The 18920-nt window shown below is 53.8% G+C and overlaps 6 protein-coding genes across 6 annotated transcripts; 4 read left to right on the plus strand and 2 right to left on the minus strand.

The window, feature by feature from the left end:
- Nucleotides 1-1111: 1111 nt before the first annotated feature.
- On the minus strand, nt 1112-3811 carry J4E85_011591 (uncharacterized protein; the record flags this gene model as incomplete). The annotated part of the gene is made up of 4 exons (XM_051475793.1): nt 1112-1377; nt 1431-2665; nt 2712-3324; nt 3373-3811. 4 exons carry the CDS (start codon nt 3809-3811, stop codon nt 1112-1114), a joined length of 2553 nt encoding a protein of 850 aa, XP_051320364.1.
- Nucleotides 3812-5928: 2117 nt separating this feature from the next.
- On the plus strand, nt 5929-7413 carry J4E85_011592 (uncharacterized protein; the record flags this gene model as incomplete). Its single annotated transcript, XM_051475794.1, has 1 exon — nt 5929-7413. One exon carries the CDS (start codon nt 5929-5931, stop codon nt 7411-7413), a length of 1485 nt encoding a protein of 494 aa, XP_051320365.1.
- Nucleotides 7414-8291: 878 nt separating this feature from the next.
- On the plus strand, nt 8292-9903 carry J4E85_011593 (uncharacterized protein; the record flags this gene model as incomplete). Its single annotated transcript, XM_051475795.1, has 4 exons — nt 8292-8390; nt 8440-8565; nt 8613-8705; nt 8755-9903. The coding sequence occupies 4 exons, from the start codon at nt 8292-8294 to the stop codon at nt 9901-9903; spliced, it is 1467 nt and encodes a 488-aa protein (XP_051320366.1).
- A 1888-nt stretch (nt 9904-11791) lies between these two features.
- On the plus strand, nt 11792-12908 carry J4E85_011594 (uncharacterized protein; the record flags this gene model as incomplete). Its single annotated transcript, XM_051475796.1, has 4 exons — nt 11792-11828; nt 11878-12392; nt 12438-12601; nt 12650-12908. 4 exons carry the CDS (start codon nt 11792-11794, stop codon nt 12906-12908), a joined length of 975 nt encoding a protein of 324 aa, XP_051320367.1.
- Nucleotides 12909-13579: 671 nt separating this feature from the next.
- Nucleotides 13580-14947, plus strand: J4E85_011595 (uncharacterized protein; the record flags this gene model as incomplete). The annotated part of the gene is made up of 1 exon (XM_051475797.1): nt 13580-14947. The coding sequence occupies one exon, from the start codon at nt 13580-13582 to the stop codon at nt 14945-14947; it is 1368 nt and encodes a 455-aa protein (XP_051320368.1).
- A 1157-nt stretch (nt 14948-16104) lies between these two features.
- Nucleotides 16105-17956, minus strand: J4E85_011596 (uncharacterized protein; the record flags this gene model as incomplete). The annotated part of the gene is made up of 3 exons (XM_051475798.1): nt 16105-17638; nt 17700-17843; nt 17898-17956. 3 exons carry the CDS (start codon nt 17954-17956, stop codon nt 16105-16107), a joined length of 1737 nt encoding a protein of 578 aa, XP_051320369.1.
- Nucleotides 17957-18920: the final 964 nt, after the last annotated feature.

An 18920-nucleotide genomic window follows, 5' to 3' on the forward strand; every position in this document is an offset into this window, starting at 1 on the left:
CGATCATGCATGCGCTGGAGGATTGAACGACGATGGACGTATGTTATCCGGTTGCATTTAGCTGCATGGAAACCCTTAATCTCTGCTCTTGTTGCACGTCCTGTTGGACTGTGGTAAGTGGCTGAATGAGTAGCAATCAGAGAGGCTCCTAGTCGTGTCGTCGCGCTACGCGACGTCAGCAGTCGTCTTATACATGTTGATAGCGTTCTGCGTACTCAGTGAGGTATGAGCAACACGGAGGCGCAGCAGCTTCAGCACGTTCCTCCTCCTGGATCTCCATAGCTTCCTCTAGAAGCCCATCGTATATATCTCTATCGTCCCTGAGACAAATGTAAATTGCTCTACGTTCATCTGCTTCATCGTCTGAGTAATCAGAACCAGCATTCAGCGGAGGACTTATATAGTACCTTCTCGCTCGTTAGCCATTAAAACCTAGATAAAAACGATGGCAACTTACCGCCGTGTCGGAATGCCCACGTCCGTGGAGTCGGGTGTATGAAGGTCTTCCATTATTGGACCTAGACTCTGTTGATAGCGCGAGGTTTCGATGAAAGAGTGCAGTAGCAGAAGTGGAAGATAATCAGAGTTTAAATATCGAAACCCATGCCAAGAACAGTGCAGCCAAGTTTGTCCGCACAGTCGAGTTGGGGTTCCGAAATTACCAGTCACAGGGTCGTGTTGTACCCTTGTTTTTATCTCATCACCTCCATCCCATGGTACCGCAACGTCCGAGAGGGCGGGGAGCCAAGTACACCTCCCAAATACCATACGAGTCATGAATGCTTGGTTGATGTAGGAAACAATGGTGGACAACCACAAGAATGGATCGCGAAAAACCCCATCTTTCGTGTATAAAGCAGAAAGACCGCCATGTCATTGAAAGAAGGGGTATGAAGCACAGCTAAACGCTCCAAAACTATATAACGCATGCGAACAAAACGACAACCCGCTATGCCCAGCAATATCCCTAATATGCTGCCCAAACCCATTTCATGCCTACGTATCAAGTCATACCCTGAAGAACCCGCAAATCTCTTTCCAACCATGCCTGCATGCCCCGCACGCTTGCCTAAATGCATCCATACACCTATGTCCATCTACGTCTAGAATTCTACGCGGGCGTAACACCATTGAACAGCTTCTCCAACTTCAGCGTCTCAATATCGCTGCTCCACTCATACGTCCTGGGCAGCGTGACACGCCAACCCCTATCTTCCATCTCTTCGAGTATGGTAGCGGCCTTGCGATCGCCGTCTTCTTGGTCCGTGGCGCAGATTACGAAAGTGGTGAGGTAGAACATGACGAAAGGGTATTTGGAATTGAGGAAGTGTTGGATGTAGTACTGCCATGCGTTTGCGGAGGAGGGGCGGTCGAATGCTGGATAGATGTTAGTCGGGAATGATAGTTTTATAGAAGACGGAGAGACTTACGCATGGCGTTCCAGCGATAGACATGGCCTTCCCATGTGGCAAAGTTGAGGCCGCTTTTGCCGAGACTCTTGATGGCGGGCATGGGCCAGGCACAGTAATGGGTTTGTATTGAGCCTTTTGCCATGATGGCGTTCGGGTGTTTTGCCTTGTATTTCTCTGCGAAGTCTCGGAGGCAGGTCGGTGGTGGTAGTGGGAGCGATAGGGAGCGTCCGCTCTCGGAGACTGTGGTACCGCTTTCGTAAGGGAAGTAGAGATCGGGTGCACCGTCAGAAGCTTGAACGATGATCGGCCGGGTCTGTGGCTCTTCGAATTCTGAGCAGAGAGTGACGATGCCGTAGCGTTCCATGTCCTCGATGACGCGCCTGATGAAGCGATTGTCGTCCCGTGAGACTTGTTGTTGGGTCATCCTCTTTTGCTTTGCGGCAAGCACTTTAACATCTGGATCGTAGCATCGCCACCTATTGCCTTCGTGTTGAACTTCGCCTGGCGGTGGGTATCGCAACTCTGCTGTGCAGTCGATGGCAATTTCTTCTAAGAAGATCTCCTGAACGGAAGGTGGTATGATTTCGCGGATGACGCGCTTTGCCATTTGTCGGGGTGAAGGGTCGCCAATGAGCATCATGAGCGTGTCTTGCACCATGTCGATCAATCGGAAGGGCAGTCCCACTTCGCGATCGATGATGATGAACTGCCAGGAGTCGACCACTATCGGATCGTACATGGTCGTCTTTCTCATTCGAAGGTTGTTCTTGATCTCTTCCAGTGTCAATGTAGTACTGTAGTCGACGCTTTCCAGCTCGTCAAGCGTCAATGCTGAGCGATGACGACTGATGAATAGATCGGGTTCAGTTGGGTGTACAGTAGCGTCCGCGTGTGTGCCTTCGTAAACGACCAAGTAGATTGACGAAGTACGCTTTCGAAGTTCGTCGAGGAATGCTTGTGTCAGAGGGTCGCCGATAGCCATCTGGCCACACAGATAGTTACGTGACTGTCGTTGCACCCACAGTTGACCTTCTTGTCGGAGACCTGCACTGGCGGTGAAGTCTCCCTTGCTAGTTGGTATGAAGCCCATATAGACACCGGTTGAGCATTCGCTCAGTATACTACCTGGGTCGTACCAGTGGTCGTTGTACAACCTCAGCATTAACAGTTTGCAGATGGTTGTGTAGTCTTCGAAGTTGGAACAGATACTGGCGAGTGACCAGGGTGTGAGCAGTGTAGGGAACCAACGATAGCTATGCAGTGTTAGCAACCACCTCTTCGTGATGCGTGTTGACTTACAGTATGTCCCAGCATGGCTTGGTCATTCTTAGTCCTTCGGTCGTACTTGGAATAGTACCGCCGAGCAGCTGTATAGTTTTGATGTCTCCACCAGCAAGAGTCTGGGCGCAAATTGCTACGCGAAGGTACTGCACGGCATTCGGACGCCATGCCTTCTCAAAGTAGTCACAGTACTCCTCTAGTTGACTGGCTGAGCATCCCATCAAGAAGTCGTCAATACTCTTAGATCTGGTCGCGTGCTCGAGAGTGGAAGCCTCGCTATCGTTTAGTACCATGATGCGAAACCACGCGCGAATGATGTCCGTGCCATTATCAGGAGGAGGTAGATCCTTCTTCTGTTCGGGCGAGTTGGCAGGCTTGCGAGAGTCATCCAGATCTGGTACTATACTGTACAGTCGTCGAACACTGGCCTCGCACAAATCCTGGTAGAAATGTTTGAGGACGAGAATGGTGCCATCATCAGGCATCCCTTGGAGAGAGTCGATCGGTATCCGGGGATCTAACGGTGACCGAAGAATGGTGATCGTTTCTCCTAAACTGACCCTATCGGGGTGAGGGGTGCCAGTATGTACTCCCGGGGTTTCTGGGGTCGGGCCGCGCTGCAAGTTTTGCACTGTACTTGACATTAGGCCAGGTCAAAATCTTATTTCATAAAACATACTTAGCAACGAGTCTGCAAGCCCTCGAACATCGGCTTCTAGCTTTGCAAGCCATTTGATGTAGTCTGTGATATCCCCGCCACCAGGGTAGAACCGATCCCGAATCTGGCGCCTAAGCTCCACGGATTGGCGCAACTTCATAACCTTTTGTTTCGCAACGTCAAGACTGAGCACAATAATCCTTTCCGCTTCTTTCTGCGTCTTGCTCCATTTTGCGTTCAGGTCCTGCCATTCTTCGAGGTGTCTGTCGCACCACGGGTCGCTCGTTCCAGAGGGAAGCGCATTACGGCATGCACGGCCGTCTGATTCAACTGCTTCGCATGTCGCTCCAATTGTCGCAGGTGATTCCGGAATGTCGCTCAAGCGAAGTAAGCGACGCGAGTTGCCTCTGTAAGCAGGGCGCTTTTCCTGGGAGCTGCTTATGCGAAGCTGTAGGGACATGGTGGGGTTCGAGCTTTGCGACGAAGGCTGAAGACCAGGTTGACGAGGAGACACAGGCTGTCATATCATTTTCTGATTATCAGGTCTTGGTCATCGGCTAATAAGTGCGCTCCCCATACTGTCGGTAAGGGGGCCTGCGGGGTCTGGCATGGCTATCAGGCGGTGCTGTCAATACATACGGCACGGTTGACAACAAAGTAAGCTACGGGGTCTTCCACCCGTTTCGTTTCATCGCTTCGGGGAACGATGATCATTGGGCGGCATTGGGGCCAAAAACGCTATACGAACCAATTAGACTCGCTCGTTGTGCTGTATCACAGGCATCGCATTGCGTTCGGGACGCGTGACATGGGCGTGAACGGTCGGTGGAAGCGCCCCGCGCGGCAAACGACCAATACCGTCGGACAGGCCCATAAGCAGGCCGACCTTGGGCAGACACCGAGCCCTGTACCCAGTTCCAGCGTCTATGACCCAATCGTCGGCAGGAAGCGTGCCGCTCTAGTCCCGTCAGCCCACCGAGGCTGAGGTTCCTGTGTATAAGTGGTTGAAGGGCAGCTACAGCAACTGTGCCTCACCCTCGTGGGCTGCCATCGCATCGTAGGCCATCCCTTTGCAAGACTCGCTTAGGTGCTTTGACATCCTCTAAGCTCCTAGAACGGTAGGTGTAGATATAAGCCGCGCGACTGTTTTACTATGATCTCCCTGAGGCTGATTTCAAGCTGCGATGTGCGACAACTTTAGCGGCCAACCGAGTTGGCCCACGTGCAGGAAGGCCCATGCTGCGCAGCCGCGGAGGAACCAGTCATCGACGAGATCTTAGACTATAGGGACCGTGACAACCTGGGTCGGGACTTCGCTGTGTGACGCGCGATGTCAAACAGCAACGTAGATTGGTGGGTTGTGATAAGCCCATGGCGGCTAGAAAGGCGCCTATGTACTGTGAAGGAGGGGCACTACCAGCCGTCACACGCCAACCAAGCGGCCCGCTCAACCTACTGGCGCAACCTTGAACTTGGAGGATTGAAGGGAGCCATGGACTTCGGTATTGTTGGCAGGCTGTTATGGCAAACCAGATGCATGAACATGGCCATTACGGCTGCGCCATGTGGTGATCGCGAAGGTGAAGGAAGTCCCGTTGGATATGAACGCTTGTCGTGGGAGCTATGCCGCAATCTTGCATGCCCAGGTAGACAAGTCGACTTTATGCCGCGGTCCCGAGATCCCTGCCGAAAAATCCTTGCTACTTACTGTGTCTTCTTGGTGGAGCCTCAATGTGTCTTGTCACGATAACTAAATGAGATTGTTGTCCCGTATTGGGATCGCTAAGCGAGCAGGTGAAGAGATGGCGCTTCCGGCCCGTTGGCTTGATAAACGATGGTTGGATAAAGACTGTGCGATCCGCCTCGGAGCGAAAATGTATGATCCAACACACTGCGAAAGCGCGCGGTTTTGGCGCTGTCTCGTTGACACAGTGGACGCCTTGAGGCGTTTGTGGCTCTTCACGGCAGAGGAAGACGTGTGAAAGTTGGTGGCCTCGCCGATCATCGCAATGTGTTTCCAACCATTCAGCATTGCTGTATGTTTGTGCGAACATTCCTGCATATGTGGTTGATGGTAACGTATCGAGTTGTGTTGGTGGTAGTCCTGCGAGGTTGACTTTCGAAGAAGGAGGTCGGTATCGAGCTTTCTGCATCAACCAACGAGGCGAGGTTCCTAGTCCCTACCAAACCTACGTATACGCGAGTTGGAGTCGGCGCCGTACACGCGCAAGACCTGAGGCCAAACGTGAAATCGTGAGCTCCGTCTCCAACCTTCTCCAACCTGCGCTGACGGCATTTGGTTACCCCACATCTCGGAATACCGAATGCGGCTAAATTCAGCTGTCATCCGAGGTCGAGCTGCGATGCAGGAGGTCTGGCATCACGGAACGGCATGCTAGTCTCTACTTCTTCTTTTCTTTAAGAGAAATCGTTGATGGTTAAATACTTGTTGGGTCGATTCTAGCAACAGAAGATTCACATCGATTGAGACTGTAGTTTCCCCGCCCAGTCCAAACTGACGCGCATCCCCGCGTTTCTCCACACGTCCGATCAGCAACACAACGACCGCGTCGCACAATGGTTATCTCGACGGCAATTCGCATAGCGCCTTCGCGCGCGGCTCGCGCGATGAACCTCTTGCGCACTGTACAATATACGCATCCTCCGTCATGCCCCTGCCATTCGAATCCCAACTACCACCAATCGCCGTCCACCGTTCAGCAAGCACGACGACATCTCGCAACGCCTCTCGACCACTCTCAGCAAAAGGAATATGCCTTCGAGATGGCAGCGTCGAGCATAAGATTCGGGCCTGGATGTACAAAGGAAGTTGGCATGGACTTCAAGAACATGGGCAGCAAGCGCGTCATGGTCGTCACAGACCCCAACGTGAGGAAACTAGATGCAATGAAGCAAGTCATCGAAGGCTTGGAAAGGGAAGGCGTAAAGTACGAGATATACGACAAGGTCAGAGTGGAGCCAAAGGACCACAGCATAATGGAAGCAATCAACTTCGCGAAGCCATGGAAACCAGACGCGTATCTAGCAGTTGGTGGTGGCAGTGTCATCGACACAGCCAAGCTGATGAACCTATACACCACCTTCCCAGACGCAGAATTCCTGGACTTCGTCAACGCCCCACTGGGCAAGGGAATGCCTATTCCATCGAAGTTGTTCCCACTCATCGCCGTACCAACAACAGCAGGAACAGGATCTGAGACAACAGGAACAGCAATCTTTGATTTGGTCTCTAAGCGCGCAAAGACCGGTATCGCTCATCGCAACTTGAAGCCCACTCTGGGTATAGTGGACCCGCTCAACACACGTACCATGCCATCGGCAGTCCACGCCTCTTCAGGTCTCGACGTACTGTGCCATTCCCTCGAGTCATGGACGGCGATACCGTACTATGAGCGTACGCCTCGTCCAACCAACCCCATCAACCGCCCAGCGTATCAAGGTGCAAACCCCATCTCGGACATCTTCTCCCTCAAGGCCTTGAAAGATACGGTCAAGTACCTGCCGCGTGCTGTCAAAGACCCCGATGACCACGAGGCACAGTCTCAGATGTTGCTGGCTGCAACACTCGCTGGTGTGGGCTTTGGCAACGCTGGTGTGCATCTCTGCCACGGCATGTCATATCCCATTTCAGGCCAGAACCCTGGCTACAAACACGCAGGTTACGATGTCGACCACACCATTATTCCTCACGGTGTCAGTGTTGCGGTAACTGCGCCCGCAGTGTTTAGGTTCACCGGCGCATCGAATCCAGAGCGGCATCTGGCTGCGGCAGAGGCCTTCGGTGTCGATATTTCGAATGTCAAGGCAGAGAGTGCAGGAGAAGTGCTAGGTGAAGCACTAGCGGAGTTCTTGATTAAGCTTGGTGACCAGCCACGTGGTTTGAAGGCGCTGGGGTTCGGGAAGGAACATCTCGATCAACTTGTTGAGGGCACGATTCCTCAAGCAAGAGTGCTGATGCTCGCGCCGAGCTTGGAGATGCAGAACATTGATGCTGAGAGGGAGCAGTTGCGGGGCCTGTTTGAAGATGCTATGGAATATTGATCGGGAGTTACAGTGACCTCTTAGTGTGTAGCATAAGGGGGCGCTGACGATGTGAGATGTAGAGTTGGCTGTATACGTAGTTGCAAGCTTTGTAAAGTTCAAATGTGACGTGTTTCCGTTACATTGTGATTTTGCTCGCCATGCCCATCTCGAACTACTTTGCCCAACGTCCCGTACTCCGACTGCATGACAAATATTTTTCGCATGTACCGAGCAGCAGGCGGACAGGGGTTGTTGATAACCTTGGAAAGTCCAAAGCCTTCGAACTCAGCTGTCAGGCTAGTCAGTAGTGGGTTGATGAGGCTTCTCGGTGCTAATGTGGGGGTACTATGTGTTGGGCGGAGACCCTGACAACCCTCTCACACTCGGGCGCAATGGCATGAAGCCACGATACGTCAACGACTCTGAATGTAACCATGTGGTCAGGGTGTGTCCCGCGATCACCCCTAGGATCGTGGCGCAGCAGCAGTGCAAACCCATTTCCTGGCGTAGATCCCGCGTGGATCTAGACTAAAGCTGCGAGCGTTGACGTCACAGGGCCAGCCAAAACCCTCATGGCACCCTGCTTCTCCGGCATGTGTGAGTGTCGATCCAGATGCGCCCACGGAGCTTGAATCAAACTTAAACCCCTCCCTGGACCCTGATTTTACCCTGGAAAATATTCCTACTGAACCAGATATCTTTATTATTATAAAAGTCCCTCGTGCAGCATACGACACGGGCTCATTTCCGGAAGAACGCGAACCCCGCCTTCACCAACCAAATCTCGCTAGCCGCGTCTTCGAGCTTCACAGCAACAACAACGTTACCTCCTACACGTGCAAAGACACGTTCCACGACTGCACCTTGTTTCTTTAGTATCACGGCACACCTGCAATATGTCTGCGCCCACCTCTGCCACGAGTGAGATGCCCACGCGCAGCCTCACCAACCGATCTGCCGACGACGATGCCATCCCAGGCGAGGACACTTCAGAGGTGAGTAGTCCTGAGATCGACGAGAGGGAAAGCTCCTAACGTGTTCCAGGTCACGAAGCTCTTTGCGGAGCGATTGCAAGCTTGGAAGCACGCCGTCGCCTACCTCGAGGATTATGTCACAGCCACGGAGAAGACGAACCACGCGCACGGCAAGGAGTATGAGCGCGTCTTGAAGGTTGGTCGACTCAATGCGATAGCGATACAGCTACTGACGTTGAACAGACGGTCAAGGATCCCCTGAAGGAGGGCCACCACTTCGATCAGTCGCTCGGTGGTATTGCGGGCATGTTCGAGAACATCAGATCAAACACCCAGGTACGACTTCTCCCACATCAGATGCCGAGTCTGAGACTAACCATGGCAGGGCATCTCCAACCAACACTACGAGACCGCAAAGCAGCTCAAGGGCGCCGTCCTGCCCATCTTCGACCGCCTCCACACCGAGATCAAGAACAAGAGCAAGGAGCTCACTAAGGGAGCTGGCAAGGGCAGTAAGGCTGTCGACAAGGCTCGCCTGCACACCCAGAAGCAGATTGAGCTCCTCGGCCAGCACACGGCAGTCTTCGACTCGCACAGCGGCAACATGAAGGCCACCGACGACCCCTACATCCTCCAGCGCGGCGTCAACCACCGCCTCCACAAGCAAGTCCAAGAGGAGAACAACAACCGCCAGGACTTGATCAGCGTGCAGAACTCTTTCGCGCAGTTCGAAGCCCACATCATCCAGACGATCCAGTCCGGCATGGGCCAGTTCCTGCAAGTCGTCAACACGCAAGCCGAGCACACCAAAGCCGCATACGGCGACATGGTCGGCACATCGCAGCGCATCCCCCAAGACTTCGAATGGAACGGCTTCATCCAGCGCAACAACACCGTCCTGATCGACCCCGCCGCTCCCGCCCGCACCCTCTCCGACATCAGCTTCCCCAACCAAAACCACCGCGCAACCCAGCCCCTCATCTCGGGCTCGCTCGAAAAGAAGGGCAAGATCATGCGCTCCTACGACACAAACTACTACGTCGTAACGCCCTCCAAGTTCCTCCACGAGTTCAAGACAGACGACGACTTTGCTAAGGACCCAGTCCCTGAACTGTCGCTCTATATTCCGGATTGTATGATTGGTGCGGTCAATGGACAGAAGTTTAATGTCAAGGGCAAGGATGTGTCAAAGGGAAAGATCGGCGGTGCGTTCTCCATGACACACGAATTCGCGTTCAAGGCACACACACCGCAGGCTGCGGAGCAGTGGTGGCAGGTCATTAGCGGCGCAGCGGGTAAGGTCACAAACGACGTTCCCACCAGCCCTGTTTCTGGCGATACCAGTCCGCAGAACATGTATCCCGAGGAGAAGGCGCAGCCTGCTCCTATCCAAACCACGGGTCTGGAGGGCGCGGGTACGAACTCGACTGACCATGCTGTCACGGGTGGTACTAGTGCGCCTGCTTCTGCGGTGCCGGGTAGTGCGACGACGGCACCGGGGAGTGCTGTCCCTGGCGAGCCCGGGAAATACTAGTGGAAAAGTCTCATGATCGCTACGTGTACGTCTGATGAGGATGAGGATGTTGGGACGAAGGTGACGCTGTGGTAGGTGTGCGTTGATGGAGAGGCTGCGAAGCGATGATGCTTGGATGGATATATATACATACCCCCTTTTTGCTTTGAATAGTACTAATACATGATAATGCTTTTGTAATCTCCGTCTACTTTGTTGTGATGTGATGTGATGTGGAGTAGAGTGATCAATCGAACATCTGCCTCACATTTAGATTAACCCGTTTATTCGCCATCCACCCCCTCCACGCTTCATACTCTCCTCCCCCATTGTCGCTATTGTCTTCTTCCCCTTCTGCTGATGCTGACGCGGGCCAGTCTTGAAGATACTCAGGACACGTCCCCGCCACTATCGCCGGAACCCCATGCCATGCAAACCTAGACTCCCCACTCATATACACCGCGCTTCCTGATCTCAGTCTGAGTGTTATGATCTTCTCCTCTGTCTTTTCTCCGCCTCCTTCCTCCCCCGTCTTTACTGTACTTGCTGTGCTTGATGTGCTTGACGTCCCCAACACGAAAATCGCATCACACCCCAAACTCACGCTAACAAGTCCCGTACTACTCGTTTCAGCGACGTCGCGATGTACACTCAGTGTATCGCCCGGACTATACAGATTTACGATCGCGGCTTCTGCTTTCGTCTGCGGGAACAGCGCTTCTAATAGGCCTTTGATGCTGGGAGGGAAGGGTGGAGGCGGTGTATCTGGATATCTTTTTGCGGTCCAGTCGTATTGGCCGCCTAGGGTTGTCCAACGCAATTTTTTGTTGAGGAGTTGGGAGATTGTGAGTGGTTTGTGGATGGTGGGGGAGAGGGGGGTAGCGATGGGGGCGGGGGAGTGCGGGGGGAGGGAGAAGAATGAGGCGTTGGAGGAGGGGTAGGAGAGGGTGTAGTGGGTGTGTATGTTTGTTAGGTGTGTGGGGGAGGAGAGGGAGGTGTGGAGGAGGGTTGATAGGAGGAGGGATTGGGTGGGGAGGGGGAGGAGGGAGGGGGTTATGTGGAGGCCTGGGGGAGGTGTTAGGAATGGAGGTATGAAGGAAGGTATGAAGGAAGGTATGAAGGAAGGTGCGAAGGAAGGTATGAAAATGAGAAATTGGGAAATGAGCAAGACAGGAATAATTCATTTTATTCAAAACACGGGAGACGTCCTACCTGGCATATCCTCGTGTTCATACACTGGTATGGATCTTGGCAGATCTGTGGCTTGTTGCAGTTTTCCCCCGTCTTCACCGGCGAAAGAACGGAAAATGGCGGTCAAGTCTTCTGCGGTGTATTCTTTTACTACGCGCACTTTGGGGTTTGATGACGCGGCGGCGTCACTCGGGAGATCGATGATGTCGCGATCTAGGTCTATGTCTTTTGCTTTCATTTTTTGGTACTTTTTGTAGACGTTGCGTATGCTGTCTGGAGGGCGTTCATGGGGGTCTAGGTGGTGCATTTTGCGTGTGGTCTTGACAGCAGAAATTTTGGGAAAGTGAGGATGTATGTGTAGATATATGGTAGTGGGGTCCACGGGTAGTTGGCGATGATGATGGGTCTGTAGAAACGTGGGAGGTATTGTTGACTAAGCTCGCGTTTGTGGCTGACGGGTGCGCGTTGCCCGATGCGTCAAGGGTGTTTACATCTCGAATTTCCTAACACCAGACACCCTCTGCCCCTGCTCCCCGCTGCACCTTCCTCTCTGCCCGCACGTACTAACCACAGGTATACACGAGAGGCATTCAATACCCTCGCCTCACCTCAAACCGGGAATAATACAGACTCGCGGCGAAACAGCATCTCCCGCGATCCACCTAAACACGCTTGACCGCTTGTCGTCTGAAGCAATCGCAGTCCCCAGCCCGCCACCATGGAGAACTACCAGAAGTTGGAGAAGGTTGGAGAGGGTACGCTATACCCTAAAGGCTTCCCACGCGCCTACTGACATAATCTCAGGAACCTACGGAGTCGTCTACAAAGCGCGCGACCTCACCACCAAAGACCAGCGCATCGTCGCCCTCAAGAAGATCCGCCTCGAAGCCGAAGATGAGGGCGTCCCGTCGACGGCCATCCGCGAGATCTCACTCCTCAAAGAGATGAACGACCCCAACATTGTGCGCCTCCTCAACATCGTACACGCCGACGGCCACAAGCTCTACCTCGTCTTCGAGTTCTTGGATCTGGATCTGAAGAAGTACATGGAGGCGCTGCCGGTTAGCCAGGGTGGACGGGGCAAGGCGCTGCCAGAGGGGTCTGGGCTGGCGGGACAGAGCCTGAGCATGGACGATAAGATGGTCAAGAAGTTTATGATGCAGCTGTGTCAGGGTGTGCGGTATTGCCATGCTCATCGCGTGCTGCATCGTGATTTGAAGCCGCAGAACTTGCTCATTGACAAGGACTGTAATCTCAAGTTGGCGGATTTCGGTCTGGCGCGTGCGTTTGGTGTTCCGCTGCGGACATACACCCATGAGGTATGGATACTGCATATGTGATTTGGGTCGTCTGACACATAATAGGTCGTCACGCTATGGTACCGTGCTCCGGAGATTCTGCTTGGTGGTCGCCAATACTCAACTGGTGTCGACATGTGGTCTGTTGGCTGCATCTTCGCCGAGATGTGCACGCGCAAGCCTCTGTTCCCCGGTGATTCGGAGATTGACGAAATCTTCAAGATCTTCCGGTATGCACTCACACCTCTATACTATCTCCATATACTAATCATGTCTAGTATCCTCGGCACACCCAACGAGCAAGACTGGCCGGGCGTCACCTCCTTCCCCGACTTCAAGCCCTCGTTCCCAAAGTGGGGCCGGACAGACGTCGCAAACATAGTCACCAACCTCGACGAAGTTGGCCTTGACCTCCTCGATGCGCTGCTTGTCTACGACCCCGCTGGCCGCATCTCAGCAAAGCAGACGGTCATCCACCCGTACTTTGGCGGAATGAACGGTGACACACGACACGAATACAGCAACGGCTACCACTAGCCTGTCCCAGGAGGATGCTACGACTGTTACGCTTTGAGTGGTCTGCAGGATTGGTGAGCAATACGAGACGTTAGTGTCTGGGAGCTTTCCTGCTTTGTTCTGGTTACAAGGATTGGGGCTGTGTCTTTATCGGACAGCAAATGGCGTTCTGGTCAGGGTATGCTACTGAGTACATGCATGCAATACAACATATAACTACACCGACATCACGGGTTAAATGTGAGCCTTCCAAGGCCGGTTTCAGTGTACTACTACTACTGTGTCTATACCACCGCGTTCTGACCTCAATAGCTGAGTATGCAGGCTGTCATCTTTCCACGAAGTGGAACTGTGGTTGACGGTGCTTCAGTGTATCGCAACCATGGATCTCAGTAAAATCGCATCGTGACAACCAAAGTACACCACAGCCATGTCCTGCTGATGCCAGGAGAGATGGAATATAAAACTGTGCACTTGTGCGTCGTTCCCTAATACTACATACAAACTACATCAACATTATGAATTTCCTGTGCTGGCTCGCGATGCTGCCCCTAGCGGCGATGATGCCCCTGGCACCTCTGAATGACGTAGCGCGCCTGCCCCACCTCAGCCCTACGGACCTGCAGGAACGCGTCCACGTACCAGGTCTCCACGGGAGGTCTGCTCACCACGCTTCCTCCACTGACTCAGCAATGACTCCCAATGCGAAACTCCTTCCGCCATCCACCGGCCCACGCCTCATCGTCTACCACCAGACTTTCCACGACTCAAACGGCACTTACCACTCGTTGCTTCCGCTGCTGACGAACAACACGGGCATCACGCATGTGATTGTTGCGGCTATCCACCTTAATGATGGGCCGGGGAATATTACGCTGAATGATCACAAGCCGGATGATAAGAGGTTTGATCAGTTATGGGGAGAGGTGAATTGGTTACAAGGGAGTGGGGTCAAGGTGTTGGGTATGCTGGGTGGAGCAGCGAAGGGGAGTTACGAGAAGTTGAGCGGAGACGAAGAGAGTGTATGTCACCACCCCCATCCCATCATCCCTAAGAAGCATAAAGCTAATAAATCCCCCCAGTTCGAAGCACACTACACCCCCCTCGCCGCCCTAATAACCGCCCGCTCCCTCTCCGGCCTGGACCTCGACATCGAAGAAGCCATCCCCCTCTCCACCACCACCCGCCTCATCTCGCGCCTTCGAGCCGACTTCGGCCCCGAATTCCTGATTACCCTCGCCCCCGTAGCCACAGCCCTAATCCCCGACCCCAAAATCCCCGCACACCTCCGCCCACCCCGGCCCATGCTCGCCAGCGGCCCCACCCCTAACCCTTTACACCCCACGCTGCGCCATCTCTCCGGCTTCAGCTACCCGGAGCTCGAATGCAGCGTCTGGGGGAAAGAAATAGCGTGGTACAACACGCAATTCTACTGCGGATGGGGCGACGCGTTTACAACGGCGTGGTACGACACCATCATCGCCGCGGGCTGGAAACCAGAAAAGATTGTCATGGGCGTTGTAACGAATGAGGCGAATGGGGGTGGGTATGTTGATGTGGGACGGCTGGCGGTGGTTGCACAGCAGTTGCGGCAGAGTTATTATAAGGTGGGGAAGGGGTTTGGGGGGATGATGGGCTGGGAGTACTTCAATGCGGGGGATTGTGATGATGATATCGAATATGTGTCTGGTCTCGAACTCGGCAACGAGACTGTGCAGGCGGGGTGGGTTAAAGCGCTAGGACTTTCTCTACGAACGGATGTCGACTTGGATAAAACGCCTATTTATGACTTTGGTGGAGCGGCGATGGGTGGGGTAGGTGGTGGAAGTGGAAGTGGAAGTGGTAGTGCAAGTGGAAGTGGACTTCAAAACATCACGGCCGACCAGATTCGCAACATGGTTAGTAATCTGCCTGCTGCGCGGGCGGCTTGGCCCGACGAAGAGGTACAGAAGTTGGTTGTGTTGGGGTTTAGCAGGCAGGAGGCGTTGGCGGCGCTGAATGCGACGGAGGGGGATACGGAGATGGCGGCGGGGTTTTTGTTTGAGCATTATCCTTCGTAGGGTGGGTGTGAGGGGATAGATATAGGACTGGGTAGATACTGTGTGGGTGTGGGTATAGGATGGGTAGATGTAGATGAAGATGAGGAGGAGGATATGGAGGTGGTGTAATGGGTAATAAAGCTGCATACGGTGCACTGGCTTGGCTACCTCGAGATGACTTTTGGTGATGGAGTTGTACTGTATTGTTTATTTTGCACAAGCATGTACTTTGAGTTACTACATGCCAAGTGTGCGCAAGCAACAATTTACTCATCGAGACTGGCATACACGTCTTAGATACTCATGGTTTAACTTCGGAAGTACACATGCAGCCAACACAGCGGATACACTACCAAACTCATACTAGCTCGCCAATCCATGGATCGACAATCTACATCTCGGTCATCTGCCCGAGCATCCCGGTGATTACCCGATGTCAACGATCCGACGACAGCTTGGCGTGTGTGAGAGGTGGGAAAACTCTCCTTGTGCGGCTACGCGTGACTGTTGTGTTATCTATACGATCGCCCACGTCTTGCCCCAGGATCGACTAGACGACGAGGCCTACGTTGAGCCTACGTCGAGTCAGTCGTGGGGGAGTGTGGAAGTAACAAGTGCCATGGTAGGGACAGCGCGCGAGTCATGCACGCGATGCCAAGGTGATTTGCTACGTCATATCGATGTTGAAGATGGGGGATGGAAGATGGTAGATGGATGGTAGATGGATGGTAGATGGATGGTAGATGGATGGTAGATGGATGGTAGATGGATGGTAGATGGATGGTAGATGGATGGTAGATGGATAGTAGATGGAAGATGGAAGCTGTAAGGTGCACATGCAGCATCTGAGATAGTCATGGATAGAGTGTAATGATATGTAATTACTATGCATAGTAAAAAAAAGATGCGCATGGGGTATCCTCCCTCCTCTACTACCTCTGTATCCAACCCAGTCCAACCCAATCGAGAGTGGTGAAGCCTAAACAAAACCGAAAATCTAAATCTATATCTATACAAATGCTGAAGTGAAGGAAATATGCGTCTCTGGGTCTAACATGCGCTCGTGAACGTAATCATAACTGTGACGAGAGCAGGGAACGAAATGAAGTCAAAAACCCAGCGTACCAAACCCAACAAACCCCCCTCCAACCAACCATCCACCTTAGTAAACAATCCCGCTACCTCCCCTCACTACTCGGACTCGCCGTCCTAGGACTCTGCCTCCGACTATTCATCTGCGTATTCCGATACGTCTCCTCATTCAACGTATCCAGACTGCGCGTGGGACTCGGCGTCGTCCCCCTACTACCGCGACTCCTGCTCGGCGAACTAGGCCTACTCATCGCAATCTCATAGCTCGGCAAATCCATATCCATGCCGCCAGGAGTCCGCGAACCAGCGGGCGTGCGCACGGCGGTGTTGTAGCTGGGCGTGCGGGCGAGGGCGTCCATGTCGTAGTTTGAGGGCGGGAGGTCGAAGTACGCTTGTTCGGTGGTGGTGGTGCCGTGGGCGGGCGTGCTTTCGCCGGAGGAGTGTTGGCGGGTGGGTTGGAAGCGGGTGGGGCGGTCGGAGTGATGCATGCTGAGGTTAGCGAGGCGGTGTTGGAGGGCAGCTGCGGAGGCGCCGCCGCCGGGTTGGTGGACGGCTGCGTCGAGCGACGTGAGGTCTTCGGCTGAGCCGCGCCGCGATTGGGCGTAGAAGGGCGTGTTGGCCCCGCTGTTCATCATGCTGTGGACGCCGCCGGGTGTCATGAAGCCTGAGGGGTCGATGTCGTTGTAGAGCGAGTCGAGCTGGTGGAGCCCGTATGTCGGCGGCGCGTTTTGGTTGACTTCGTCTTGGATGGCTTGCGCGTTTAGGATGTTTTGGTCTACGACTACGCTTTGGTCTTCGTTGGGGGGCAGGTTCGGCGAGATGAAGAGGTGGACGTGGTTTTTTACTAGCAGTTGGCTCGTGTGGCCTTCGGGGTTCTTGAGGTTGACGTATAAGCGCAGTTTGTGCGTTAACCGTATGTTCTCTGTGTCTACGGATTGCCGGCAGTTCTTGAGCGACTTGGGTAGATCGAGCGTCATGGAGAAGCGATGCGACTCGTCGAATAGCGCGTCTGTGTCTTCTGTTCCGTCGGGGACCCTGCGCGCAGAGTCTTCGGGCATGTCGCCTTCTGTGACCGCAACCTGCATGTCGTTGTTGTGACTTATCCGGCGGCCAGCATAGTCGGCGAACAATTGCCGCGACTCTATCAGCTCCATCTTGATTGTCGAAATCTCCACACCCTTGCGCAGGGGAATCAGCACGAAATCGGCTGTTATCGACGTTCCGACAATGTAGTTCTTCTGCGGGACCGTAATCTTATAGGCCAGCTTGTTCGCCCAGATATCCTCGTTGATCTGCTCCATGGGCATGGATTCGAGCATGTCGCGTCCGAGCGTGCGAATGACGCGGATGTGCGCCGTAGCACTGAGCTGCTTGCTCATGTACCCTCTATCCACGTGGGCCTTGAGACTATAAACCACCCAGTTGGTCGGAAGCCCCTCGACGCTCTGGTCGAGGTTGGGCGGCATCTTGAACTTGAAATCCCACTCATGATATCCGGCGTTGAGCTTGTGCGCTTTGGTCTTGCTGCCGACGTCGACGGGAAAGAGGTGGAGTTCTTCGACGAGGAAGTTGGTCTTTTGCGTAATCGGCTGCGGGCTGACGGTGTTGGTCAAGTGCCATCTGCGCGGACGGTCAATTAGCATGCAATCTTGAGCCAGTGTCGACAGGGGCGTTACCATACGAGACTTTGCGTGTGCCCGTGAGTGTGATTCGCAAGCTCCTCACTGACATGGACTCTGGGTTGTTCAGAATCAACTTGCCCCTCAGCTCCGTCTCATGCGACTCAGACGACTCTCCATAGAAAACGACAAAAGGCGACTCCGGCCTGGGAATGTGTTAGATATCGCCATGTTGAGGTTTGGCGGTGGTAGAAGCGTACTTGATCTCCAGGGTGGGCACGGCATGTCTGCCGAAGACCCCGACACCTGGGCGAGGCATGATGTAACGAGGGTCGTTTTTTATGAGTCGAACCAAACACCACCGAGAAGGTGTTTAGAGGGGTTTCGATTGTAGAAATGTAACCAGCGACAGTGTATCCTTCTACTTCTAGCAGGCGTAGGTGGTATAATATGCGAACGTGGACGGCGATGCAGTCAGCAAGCTGAGAGAGGCTGATCGAAGCGTGGGAGGAAGTAGACACAGAAAGCGCCGCACGTCACTGATATGCAACCAAAGTATAGTAAGGGCAGGACTCTACTCAGCTGGCCGCGGCCGCGTGTAGGTACCGCGTTAGATATACCACATTAGCTGGCTGCGCGTGGGATAAAGCGGGCAAGGGCGGCCTGCACCCTGATGAGCTCATGGGCTGCAAGTGGAGACGCGACAAGTCCAGTAGGCCTGCTCGCATCATTGTAGTCGCCTGTCTAGCGCGGCTCCTGGGTTGCGCTCACGTCTTAGAATTTTCTGGCGCAATCATTAGGCGTCGCATTGGCAGGCCGGGGCTGGCAGCAGGGGCCGTCCCAAAGAAGGTCTTCCGATAAGAAGACACCGCGAACGGCGGCCATGGCGATAGCAGCGCGATCTTAATCCGCATGTGCAAGTAGCCTTCAGAGACATTGATTACGCGCGTCCAGAGTAATTCATTGCGATGCAATCATGAATAACTCCGTCTTACAGCCTATCCAACAAACCCGCCGACAACACCCACTATTCCTCATCCCTCGCTTGGAGTCACATCGCCGTCAAGCTCCTGCTCTAAGCCTAAGCTCTTCAGGGTTTTGCTTGCGGCTCTCCCGAAGTATCTCCACATGGTACCCAGCCTTCTAGTGCGCTTTTCTACCTCTTACGCATTGCACATGGATAGTAGCTGCGATTGCGCCACACCTGGCATGGTTGCCGCCCATCTTGCAGCATCGGCCAACCTGCAGCTCAAATTCCGAAACGTGCGAATGCACCTCGCCGG

The sequence above is a fragment of the Alternaria conjuncta genome (genome assembly GCF_024043145.1).
Source record: "Alternaria conjuncta strain BMP 0040 chromosome Unknown scaffold_38, whole genome shotgun sequence".
NCBI classification, from domain to species: Eukaryota; Fungi; Ascomycota; class Dothideomycetes; order Pleosporales; family Pleosporaceae; genus Alternaria; species Alternaria conjuncta.